General features: G+C 52.7%; 4 protein-coding genes across 4 annotated transcripts; 2 read left to right on the top strand and 2 right to left on the bottom strand.

Annotated features, from left to right (window-relative positions):
* Nucleotides 1–129: 129 nt before the first annotated feature.
* Nucleotides 130–3,960, bottom strand: RHO25_002174 (uncharacterized protein; the record flags this gene model as incomplete). The annotated part of the gene is made up of 1 exon (XM_023604980.2): nt 130–3,960. The coding sequence occupies one exon, from the start codon at nt 3,958–3,960 to the stop codon at nt 130–132; it is 3,831 nt and encodes a 1,276-aa protein (XP_023448496.1).
* A 1,386-nt stretch (nt 3,961–5,346) lies between these two features.
* On the top strand, nt 5,347–7,173 carry RHO25_002173 (uncharacterized protein; the record flags this gene model as incomplete). The annotated part of the gene is made up of 3 exons (XM_023604979.2): nt 5,347–5,691; nt 5,748–6,030; nt 6,095–7,173. 3 exons carry the CDS (start codon nt 5,347–5,349, stop codon nt 7,171–7,173), a joined length of 1,707 nt encoding a protein of 568 aa, XP_023448489.1.
* Nucleotides 7,174–7,327: 154 nt separating this feature from the next.
* On the bottom strand, nt 7,328–7,651 carry RHO25_002172 (uncharacterized protein; the record flags this gene model as incomplete). The annotated part of the gene is made up of 1 exon (XM_065602188.1): nt 7,328–7,651. One exon carries the CDS (start codon nt 7,649–7,651, stop codon nt 7,328–7,330), a length of 324 nt encoding a protein of 107 aa, XP_065458260.1.
* Nucleotides 7,652–9,135: 1,484 nt separating this feature from the next.
* On the top strand, nt 9,136–12,168 carry RHO25_002171 (uncharacterized protein; the record flags this gene model as incomplete). The annotated part of the gene is made up of 8 exons (XM_023604978.2): nt 9,136–9,519; nt 9,572–9,907; nt 10,051–10,119; nt 10,170–10,523; nt 10,574–10,609; nt 10,664–11,460; nt 11,547–11,666; nt 11,718–12,168. The coding sequence occupies 8 exons, from the start codon at nt 9,136–9,138 to the stop codon at nt 12,166–12,168; spliced, it is 2,547 nt and encodes an 848-aa protein (XP_023448487.1).
* Between the last annotated feature and the right edge of the window lie 331 nt (nt 12,169–12,499).

The raw sequence follows: 12,499 nt of genomic DNA, 5'->3' as shown, positions 1-12,499 counted from the left end.
TTATTTGCATAAATCATTTCTCAGCTCTGAAGCGTAAGCTGCAGAAGCGTGGGCTCGCATTATCGAGACAGATTGAGCTGTTTGTGAAACAGTTCGCATTATCCACTATTTTCACTTCTATGGTGGCTTTCACAAGCGACTTTGTTCCATCCGTACCGATCCTGACTCTGCTGATACCACGATTGGTAAGTGCTCCACTGCGCGCACGTTAGCCTTGATATCAGCAACGTTTCGCATGCCCTCTTTCAGCATGCGCACTGCGATCAGAAATCCTTGCATCACAGCTTCCAACTCCTCGACGGTGTAGAGACTCTGCAAACACTTCAGCTCCACATAGAGTTCATTAGCACTCGAAGAGCTTGTGGATAAATCAAAGTCGTAGCTCCACTGCTCCTCAAATGTTACTTCTTGTAAATTCATATACCCATCTTTGCCCATTGCCCAGCTATGCTCGATGGGCACGTTCTGATGCACCACCAAGCTACTGTGGTCGTACATCGTCTCTTTTTGAGGCCAGTCGGTGCACTTGTTTGCAATGGTACTTGCGCCGAGGTGAGCATGGGCCATGGACTGAATAATTTGTTCTTGAAGGTTGTTCAAAACCTTCGACGAGGACGATAAATCATCGAGAATGACTCTGCATGGAACTTCGTTGACACAGCATCCGATCACAGCGTCGCTGCCTTCGAATCTGTCATCGCGGCCATGACTGAGGTAGAGAAACATGACGTCGCTACTATTGGCAAGAACACTCAAGACGAGTGACCAGGCAGTATGGACCACAGTTGACATTGTCGCTTTTGGGCCATCTCCTGTTGGCAAAATTGCCACATGAGTTACTGTACTTGTTGCCATATCCTGGTTGGACAATCCGCCGAGCGGTCTAAGTGCGCTGCGTAACAATTGTGGCTTTGATCCGGCGAGAAGCGCTCTCCAGTACTCGATGGAGGTATGATACTCCCGCGCCATTCTTTCTTCCAAGTATTGCGCAAAGCTCGGTCTCACTTCAGCGGCTCGGCCGGCATAGATGTCAACCAAGTCCTGGAACAAGTAGTTGGAAGAAGTGGCGTCCATGATGCTGTGACTGATGTGCAGAACAAGGCAGGAGTCTGCTTGGCCCGGCTCAGGCGTATCGCATAGAATGGCAAGTACAGGATGCTTCAGAAAATCGTGCTGAGCAGACAGTGCAGCGACACTTTGACGATCGAATCCCAGCACAACGCGACATCGCCATGCGCTGCTCGACGGGCTTAGAAAGCTCTGTACTAGATGTCCACTGTCTGATGAGAAGGACAGGCGCAAGGCATCGATCGATTCAATCCAGCGGTAGACAGTTTCTTGCAGTCTTTGGCTATCAATCCGCCCACGAAATGACAATTCGTACTTGCAAAGGAGGCCTGGGGTAGAACCGTTGACCAGAGGTAGATATCTGCGTTGAAAATCTGTTAGCGGGAAAAGCTGGGCAGTCCCCAGCGAACACTGTCCCACGGATGTGGAGGGCACATTTGATGGTCGTCTGCCACAACACAGCTCAGACAGCTTTCGTCCCATCATCAGATCTGTTGTTGACAAACGGAAGCCTAGATCTCTGGCGTGCTTAATGAAACGTATAGCAGATAGCGAGTCTCCTCCGAGTGAGATCCAGTCACTTTCTGCAGTGAATGGTTTGTCGCCCAAATTCAGCACCTTGCTACACAATGAACGTATGAGGTCAGTTCCAGGATCTTCAAACTGAGTGGCACCTGTCCGTACTACTTCTTGAGCCAAGACGTGCTCCTCCCCGGAACAGTTCAATTGCTGCCTGAGCGCTCGCCTATGGAGCTTCCCAGTCGCCGTCTTTGGCATCTCTGCAGTGAAGACTACTTTTGAAGGTATCATGTATGCCGGCACCAGATTCTTCAAGCTTTCATACATTATAGCACGGAAAGTGGAAGGTGCCATTAGAGTCGATGCGATGTCCGCTTGAAGCTTCACAATTGCAGTGAGCTTCTGATCATGCTCGGGACCCAGCTTGTCAACGACCACTTGTTCGACTTCATCAGGACAGGCGGCTTTGATATAATGCTCAATGTCTGTACTTTCCACGCGTTGGCCATTCACTTTGAGCTGGAAGTCCTTCCGGCCGTAGAGGACGATATCGCCATTTGCCTGATACTGGACCAAATCGCCAGTCTTGTACCATCTACGACCGTCGGTACCTGCATTCAACGTGTGCGCCCATGAAGGTGCAGAAATGAAGACTGCAGAGGTGAGGGCGGGTTCTTCGTAGTACCCAGTCGCCAAAGAGTGACCTTCCAGGAGTAATTCTCCTATGCCACCAACTGGCATTAAGCGATTATGGTCCGAGGGGTCAACGATCCAGAAATTGAGGTGACTATGATTTCCAATCACCCTGTAGCTGCGACTTGACTGGGTCAAGGCTATATCGCAACATTGCCCACCAGCTTCGCTCTGGCCGTATCCGTGACGCAGGACTGTAGTCTGCGACGTGAGCCATGTAGCTGCCGTTGTTCGCTGTAGTGGCTCTCCCAATAGCATCAATTCTTTGACACTGCTCACTTCGTCCGGATCGAGCACACTTGCTACTGAAGAAGTCAAACACACCAAGCTCGGCTGCAAGCGCTGTATAGCCCCGGACAAGTTGTCCATCCGTTCCTCTGGACCAGGTATACATAGTACGCCTCCAGCCATGAAGGTTCCAAGAATTTCGACTATCGACGGAAGAAAGTTATAAGACGCATATTGCAGGGTCCTTGTGCTCTCGTAGATCCCACACTGATTGTTCTCTTCGCACGAGGTGACGAATGCAGCGTGGGAGATCTCTACAGCCTTTGGGATACCAGAGCTACCAGAGGTGAAAATGTAGAAAGCGACGCTCGAAGGAGAAACGTGAGGTAGCTTCGTGGTACTGCGTGTGCTGAAGACTCGCTGTCTCTCATCAGGCGATGCTGCCGCGAAGTGACCTTGCGAAATCTCGACGAACACCGATGGCACCAGATCATGAATGAGGTGTACGTGCGATCTCGTTGTGAGAACATGCTCAATTGAGAGCTTCTTAATGATCGTCTCCAATCGTTTGCGTGGCAACGCTGGATCCGTCAATATGAATGCCGCTCCTGACTTGAGAACGCCGAGCATGCATGTGGGAACAGACTTTGACTTGTGCATAAGAATTCCGACACTTCGCTGAGGTTGTACTCCGGCGTTGACTAAGAGCGTAGCAATAGAGCTGGACTCTAGCTCAACATATTCTCGACTCAGGCGACCATCCCAAGACTCTACCGCAATTTTTCCGCTGTCGCTGGTAAAGATGCGACTTATGCGGTCGTGTATGCATTCCGAGATGAGTCTCTGGGGCTCGCCGTTCCATTGCTGGATGAAGTTCTTGTCGCTCATAGAAATTTCGCTGACCACACGCAGCACTCCAGGCATTGTAGCTGACTGGAGTGCCTTGGCCGCATTTACCAGGACTTGCAGATAGGATCTCACATGAGATCTGTCCAGAGATGACTGGTCAAATCGAGCTGCAAATTGGACAAAACGGCCTTCCGAGATCACTTGGAAGGAGAGCTGTAGTGCGTTATCCGGTGGTAGAGAAAGTTGCTCAGTGCAGGTGGCATGATCGTCACAGAGGTGGATGAGTATGCTTCTACTGCTTGGAAGTCTTTCCAGTGCGGTTTTGCCAATCAACATAAAATCTCTTTCATCCGGACTTGCTTCAGACTGTTGGTATTCATGCACTGCGATGTCTCGAAGCCCAGATTGAGAGCAAGTCGCTGCCACAAAGCTTATGGTCTTGTCACCAGTGTAGGCCCAGATCACTGCTGCGAAAGCACGATAGACAAAGGTCTTGACCTCTGGTGCTTGAAGTTTTGATAGCTCCATGTCTTGCTTGACCACTTTCCATGATGGCGTACTGTCGATGTTTGGTTGAGGTGGGAATGCCGTAATTGATTCCATCGTCCAGAGCGCTATCCCGATGCTCTAATCTGAAGGTGCTTGCAGTATACTGGCTGGGAGGTCTGTGAACATATGAAAGACTTCTTCATGACACCTGGCAGGTGCACAACGACTCATGACAAACACAATTCCATATGCAGCACGGGATCGAGAGCCGGTTCGCCAAGATGTCGTGCAGCCAGCATCGTAACGGCCATGCTCGGACTCTGCGCACAGGTTTCTGCAGCCATCCGGCGTGTTAGGTCATGATGTTATGGCGAAAGCAATGGTCGAAGGTGAAGCGGTGGGCGTCATGCCTAGCAGAGTTCCCGATGCCTGGAGTCTTGCCCTTTTAGGCAAATCCAGTGAAAGCCACATGCAAGCAAATGTCGTGCGAACCGGACCGGGCTGTGATGTTCCGTATGCTCAACGTAACACCGCCTACTAAGCTCTATGCACTGTGTTTGCGGTGTAGCAGGATTTGGAATGACTGGTGGCATGAGCGCTGAAGTGAGCAGAATTAGTAATTTCATGGCAATTTCTTCTGGCCTGGCCGCATCGTCATAAAAGCGTGGACTGCGGTCGAATATCAGTACAAAGTGCCTTTGCCATTTCGTGATCTGTTCGACCCCTCCGCCCATGGGCGCAACTCACGCATCGTGGCCTGTTGCAAGAAACGTGCTCCCTGATCAGCCTCCGAGCAATCACTGTCTCCAAGCACCTTTATGCCGTGCGAGAGATGTACCAGAGACATGTTCGAGATGTGTTTCCTCACCCTCTGAGATCGTCCATCGTTACTCAACGCAAAAGACGTCCCGGAATATCAGAAGACATGCGAATGATCGGTTTAGGTCAGCATGACACGGCCAGACTTGCGAAGGTGTCTGGAAGGCTCTCCATGCACTGTGAGTGAAAGAATCTTGCGATGTTGTCGCTTCGGCGCGAACGTTGTAGTTGACTCCATATGGCTCCTAGCGACCTGGAATCAGTGCGTCCTTTGTTCGCTGCAGCTGCGTGAGACGTGCGCGCTTCATCAAGCTGTATTGAGCCCCTCCACGTCCAATCACGAATGACGAGCCAAAATCATTCATCTCCACATTCTCCCAAAGTGAAGTCCAAGCAGAACGGGTAACACGGCGAAGCTATCACAGCTTGTATACGATTACCGAACATCATAGCGGCTGCATGATGCATACGCGGGACGGCAGACCCACGCTGGCTGCATTAGCGCGGCCGATATAGGTTTGTGTCTTGTGTTAACACCGCTCAAACGCCGTGCGATATCGACTGCAGCAATCAGAGACAGAGCAAATGTAGGTCAAATTCATGCGCCGCTGCGCCGCTTAGCAAATACTTTTTCTGTTCGCTGTGATACGTTTGAGAGTCGCTATTTGAGTTTCCACAAGCATGGCGACGATGCTTGGCAGGACGGCAATGAAGCAAGATCCCGTCGCTGCGGCGAAAGAGCAGGCAGAAGACATACCGACAGACGTGGTGCGAGGTGTCGACAGTGAGGGTAGTGTGTCTGGGCGAAGTCGAGATGAACAGGAGCTTGGGCTAGCGCGGACAGTCACTGGGCCACCGTACAGCATTTTTACACCTCGAGCCAAGATCTTCATCGTGGTGGCGGTGTCCATCTCGTCCTTGATCTCGCCTTTCGGAGGAACGACATTCCTCCCAGCTCTGGAACCCTTAGCTCGTGACTTGCATGTCACTCCGACACTGATCAATCTGTCACTGACCACCTACATGGTAAGGCCAAGCGTAACAGTCGTGCGGGCTCGTTGGGATATGCTGACGACCAGTAGATTGCACAAGGCATTGCTCCGGCTTTGATAGCGGGCATGTCAGACAGCAATGGCCGAAGGTTGTCGTACATCATTTGCTTCGTCATTTTCATGGTTGCAAATATCGGCTTGGCTCTACAAACCAGCTATGCTGCGCTGCTGTGTTTGCGGATGGTACAGGCGTTCGGCTGCAGCGCCGCGATCGCTCTGAGCACTGCTGTAGTGGCTGACATCTCGACGAGCGCCGAGCGCGGCAGATACATGGCGTATGCTACTGCCGGGCTCTTGTTGGGTCCTGCCTTTGGTATGTCCCCGATCAATTTCATCTTGTCCTCCCAAGCTTGCTGACATGTATTCCTACGTGGCAGGTCCCACTATTGGCGGAGTATTCGCGGAGTACCTGGGGTGGCGCTGGACATTCTGGTTCCTCGTGATTTTCACAGGAGCGCTTCTGGTGGTGTTCATTCCATTCTTTCCTGAGACGTGCCAAAATGTCGTCGGCAATGGCTCAGTGCCAGCTCAAGGCATCAACAAATCGCTGGTGGGCACTTGGCAGAGAAAGAAGTACAGCCAAAATTTGCCAGTACGCGATGATCAGTCGACGAACTCTGGCGCTGGCTTGAAGCCAAAGCTCAGCTTTCCGAATCCTCTGCTCATGCTGAGAGTGCTATTCGACAAAGAAAGCAGTATTATTCTGCTGTACAACGGGTTCTTCTTTACCGGTATGATGATGGTGGTGGGATCTGTTCCAACATTATTCACAGAGGTCTATGGCTTGAGTACTCTTGATGTTGGCCTTTGCTACATCGCGCAAGGCGCTGGTTCGATGGCTTCAACTTTGACGATGGGCCAGGTTGTCGACTGGAACTTCCGACGTCACGCTCGGAGACTGAACATGACCATTTCCAAGGGAAAGCAGCAAGATCTCGCGAATTTTCCGATCGAACGAGTGCGATTGCAAATCGTCGTGCCAACTCATATTGTGGGCACGCTCGGTATCATCCTTTTCGGCTGGACCCTGCACTTTGAGACTCACCTGGCTGGCCCAGAAGTCGCGCTCTTCTTGATCGGATTCGGTGTGAGCACGGCTTTCAGCATCACCAACACCCTGCTGATTGATCTGCATCGGGATAAGCCGGCTACGGCCACTGCTGCAGTGAATTTCGTCCGGTGTTTGATGTCTGCCGCAGGTGCCGCAGCAATCATCCCAATGTGCAATGCGATGGGCAGAGGCTGGGCTTTCACGTTCCTAGCACTAATCTATGCTGTGCTTTTGGGTGCAGTATTCTGGATCATGGCCAAAGGGTTGAGCTGGAGAAAGCAGGCTGCGGAGCAAGCGCGAAGAGCCAATGAGCGAGTGCACAATGCGGAGGATGCCGATGAAAAGTCGGTAGATGAGAGCAAGCATCCGGTGGAGCAACGAACCGCGCAAGTCAAGTCATCTTGATCGGTGCGGCTGCGAGTTTTAGAATTTCGAGGCTGAAGGCTTCAAGGTCCAGCGGCACATTATTCTTGAAGCTGTTGAACATCCCCGCACTCCCAATACGGCCGGAGCATCCGTGCATGACTGTGAGCCACCCGTCTTATCATTCGACGAACGTCTATGACTGGTCTTTGTCCCCCTCTGCCTTGAGCGCGTCGGTTCGCAGCTGATTCCTCTTTCCCAGTATTCGTAAGGTGGCCTTCTTCTCTTGCTCTGTCATCCCTTCCCAATTGCTGATTCTGGACAGAGTCCCGTCCTTGTTCACGACCAGCGGCCCAAGGTGGTCGAGCTTGACCGTATCGGCACCACTCGACAGGTCCAGCTTCGTAGCTTCATCTTCGGTTGCAGGGGCTGGGAGGCCCAGCGGCGCTCCATTCTCATCCAGTACGGGAGCGTCTGTGGCTGGAGTCGGCTTCGCCGAAGGAGCAGATGGCGCTGCCATGGCGGTGAATGAGGTGTTGAAGCTTGCGGATTGGCCAGCGAATGGCGCGAAGGACGGCTTGCGCAGCGTCGGCGCTGTTCGAAATGTACTCAAATATCGCATGAGGGCGCTGCCTGGCTCTTTCAGTTGGAGACCTAGCAGAATGGCAGTGATGGCTATAAGCAGAGTTACAAGGAGCCTGGTCTGGTGTGACATGGAGAACTTTCTCGAAGCCTTTCAATGCGCGAAGGCTTCGCCGGAAGACACCTACACCGTGCACAGGAGCAGACGTCGCCTCGCGGTATCTGGGGCTGCTCTCGTTGCGGTAACGTGGCTGGTGGCTTGGAAAAAGCCCGACCGCAGGTTCTTGGAGAGAAGCAAGCAGTTGCAAGCCAGAAGCCAGATCTCTCATGTACTGCCAAGGCATCAGGCGAGACCTGGCTTGGCGACGTCCACTTCACTCCAATCCGCTTCACCTCCATGCCAGCCGCGTGCTACACTTCAGCCCGCCTCATCGCCGCCACAGTTGATCTAGGCCACCAAGACGTCGAAACGGGTTTAGCGAAGTCTACTATACAAGACATGACCTAGTTGTCCTTGCATAGACGCGAATGTGGCTTCGATCTCGTGCAGCAAGCGCGGTCGAGTCAATGCTACATTGCGGACCATCCTATAGGCGGAGCGGCACCGTCGCAGCGGGAACGAGCGTAAAAAGGCAATGGACCACGACCGTCGAGGAGCCTCACCGCCACGAAGGATGGACAACATGGCGTGACCAAAGACTAGGCGGAGCCTCCAACACCACGTGCTACCCACGAGCTGGCTTGAGCCGTCGAGGCTTTTCTTGGCAGAGAGCTTGAGAAGGGCTCAGAGGTACTCGTACTCGACCGCGCTGGACTGTGCATGGGCTAGATGGTCACCTTGGTCCAGATGCTCGGAAGAGAAGCTCACGAACTTTCGATGTTGCAGAATCATAGCGGTTGATTCTGTACTCCCGCGAAACTCGGCAGAAACATTCGATGCCAGCAAAGGTCCTCTGCCATTTCTTTCGCCGAGAATTCGGTCAGACTTCACCTGCACTGCGGCAGAGCATCGTCGCATACGCCAGACTAGTTTTTGATACATACTACAGCCAGCGTGTTACACGCAGGCAGTCACTAGGGCTTACTATGGCCGTGTGGCATCGCGCGGGCCTAGATGGACCCTACATTCCTCCTTCTTTGATTAGCCAGCCAGACGCCATGGCTGCTACTCATAGCTTCTCATTGCTTGCAGATTCCGAGTGCCAAAGCCTATTGCTATTGTACAGCGGGCCCTACAGCACTCTGCTTCGCTACCCAATTGCAGTATGCCTTGATGGCTTTTGTGGCAGATCTCACACCACTGCTCTATCCCGTGAGGCGCAACTTGCAAGTCTCGCAGAGTTGTGCTGAGGACTGCCGTATAACAAGAAGGTGATTTCTGCAGTCAGCACAGCAGCTGTTGAGCCCCAGTCGATCATCACGATGTTGCTCAACATGATCTTGCAAGCGCTGCTGCCGCTGCGATTCGTTGCTCAGGCTTTCGCAGCACCAGTCCTGTCAGGGACATGCTCGCCAGTTGCGCCAGTGATTCGGGTCATCACGGGCTTCCCATCCTCAACGCCATTTTGCTCGTCATGGCTAGGCATTGCGACCAAGACATCAACCTCGACTGTGACTTCGCTCCAGAGTACTACCACGACAATCACTTCGACCAACACTACGCGCACAGTCACAGCTGCTGTCTCCACGTCTACCGCGTCAGCAGTGGTCGTGCAGGGTGCTACACAAACCACAACCGTGACGGCGAGTCCTGTGACTATCACGACGCGTCCAGTTGTGGTCACGGCACAGGCTACCACGATAACTGTAAGGCCAAAGATGCGGAAAAAAGGATAGAAGAAATACTGACTGCCTCCAGCTCACAGCACCCGCAGTAAACCAGACTGGTACACTGACCATAACCATTACAAACGCACCAGTGACGTCCACGGCTGCCACGAAAGTCTTTGTTGCCGACACTGTCACCAGCACCATCACTGCTGCAGCGTTCACCGACGATTCACAGACGACTACCATTACCGATGCACCAGTCACCGTGACTGCTGCTACCCAGACTGTTGCGGCCCCTATGAGTAGCATTACGCTGATCGCGGACGCTGCCACCTTCACTGATGGTACTCTCACCATTACTGCCGACGAGGTCACCATCACGGAGCCTACACGGGTCATAATTGCAGAGCCGACAACGGTGACGGTACGTTGTCCGTCTTGTTCAGCAGAACACCAAGCTAAATCTCGATAGATCACCGCGGAGGCTGCTTTGGTGACGGAAGGAACAACCACGGCAAGCCTATACCAAAGACACAGGTCCGTGGATCAGCTAACGTTTGCTCACAGATAACTGCAGAGCCGACTACCAGCACGCTGGAGACTCTAGTCATCACTGCTGAAACGAGAACCATCACAGTAAGGCTGCTAATGGGATCAGATTGCTCCGTCAAGCTAACATTTTGTAGCTTACCGCCGATCCTGCCTCGCTCACTAATGGAACGCTCGTACAGACCGCAGACACGAGCTTCGTGACCGTGACTGGTGACGCCGTCACTTTCACTGCCGCAACTTCTGTCGTCTCTGCCGAGGCAATCACGCCCACCCGGACACAGAAGACCACTGTTACCACTGTCAATTTCCATAAGCGACAAGTCAAAAGTAGTTCGACAGTATCAGCAACACCAACTCTTCCCTCGGCGCTCCGAGCTCTAGCAACAGTCGCTGCAACAGCCATCTCCTCGGCATGTCGTTGCTTCAATATTCCAACACCAACGATCACTCAGACTACCACTACCAAGCCGATCACAACCATCACTCGGGTACGGAGCTCATAGCACGCTCATTGATGCATAATGCTGACCTTCATTAGACTTCTAACGTTGCCGCAACAGTGACCACAACACCGGTGATCGTCGTGACTCCGACAAGCACGAACACACCTAAGGCAACCAATCATTAGAACCCCTCCGTGGTTGTCACACCTCGCGAGACGGTAACTCCAACATCGACTGCATACACAACGCCTACTGTAATCATCACCCCTACCAGTACATTCACTCCGACCGTGTACCAGACCCCTCTCTCCACGAGCATTCCTTTGACGACTGTCCACACGACTCCGACTGTGTACGTGACTCCAAAACTTACGTCGACACCGACAGTCCTCGTCACAGCGACAGCACACGAAACACCGCTTCACACGGAAAATGTCACTCCAACTGTGACTGTCACGGCTCTCACGACTCGCACGCCATCCGCCTTCATCACGCCGCTATTTACCACTGTGCCTGAAGCTACTGCGCACACGACACCGACGATCTTCGTCACGCCATCAAGCACATACACTCCGACAGTCTTTGCCACTCCGCTCTCGACAGTGGTTCCAGAGTCGACAGTCTATACCACCCCAACTGTCTACGTCACAATCACCAGCACAACGACATCTTTGCAAACAGTTCTTGTGACTCCGGCGACAACTATCACGCCACTTCGGACAGTGACACCCACATCGGCCATCACAGTCACCCAGACAATCCGTGTGTCACCGGCTCCAGTCGCAAATTGCTCCTCAGATGGAACTGTCTACACAGCCCGCGATGGGGCTCGATTTACCCTAACTTGTCAATCTGACATGAGAGGCAACAAGATGCCAGGCATTCCCATCTCTCCCGCGGACAACTTCGAGAGCTGCATCGATCGATGTGTCAATGAGGGCGTAAATTGTCTCGCCGCTCGATGGGTCCCGGGCACCAAGATGTGCGAGCTCAAGTCAGGAGTTTCGACCATCCGAAACCCTGGTAGCGCCATTGTCTATATTGCGCTGCGCCAGACAGGCTCTACAGGCGCAGGTTCCTCAGATACCCTCACCAATGGCGATTTTTCCAGTGGGTTGAATGGCTGGACAGCTTTGGACCGAACACCATATGTGGGGACATTCCCTGGTCGAACGCCAATGGAATGGCGTAAGTTCCGCTTTCCCTTGACAGTCCAATAATGTTACTGACTTTTCGCAGATCGCTGTACCTGCCGCTATGCCAGTACACTCTCTACCACTATCTGCGATCGACTCTAATCCTCGACGTTGGCGCATCCTGGACTTTCAGCGCCGACGTGGACATAACAGCTCACGCCGCTGCCACGGGTTCCAGCTGGGAATGCGCAGCGTACTTCGATGGCTTGGGCCTGAGTGATCCGTATGTGATCCTGGGTAAGCCTACAAATGGACAAACAATCAAGAGGACTGTCGTGACCAATGGCAAGATGACTGCGAATGGACGCAGAGAATTCTCTATTGGCGGCAACTGTGGCGGTGTAGGGAGACCGCCAGTCACCATAGCTATCGACAACATCAGAATATCGACAATTGCAGCAGCAGTCGGCTCTAGCCCGACTGAGTTCGAGCCCATACAGATTCTGAAGAACGGCGACTTTAGCGGAACAAGTCTTGAACCATGGGCAGCCTAGCCTTCTCTCGGCACCAATCAAACTTTGAAGCTTGTAGACGGCGCTGCTGTCGCGCAAATGTCTCCCTCCATTCACATCTCGGACAACTACTCAGAACTTCGGAATCATCCAACGCAACCTTCAAGCATTTGAAATCGGCCAAACGGCTCGTGTGAATGGAAAAGCCACGGTCAAGTTTCCAGGGGACATTTTTACCAGCTGTACTGTAAGTTTCGCGGTTGGTTCGACGACAGTTTGGAATTCGCCCAATGTCAACACTACATCATCATTCGATGTGGATGCCCGGAAGACTTTGGAATACGACGGCTCTCAGTTTATTGGACGATTCTTC

Source organism: Cercospora beticola, chromosome 2, assembly GCF_033473495.1.
Source record: "Cercospora beticola chromosome 2, complete sequence".
Classification (NCBI taxonomy): Eukaryota; Fungi; Ascomycota; class Dothideomycetes; order Mycosphaerellales; family Mycosphaerellaceae; genus Cercospora; species Cercospora beticola.
This window is presented reverse-complemented; position numbering and strand designations above follow the sequence as displayed.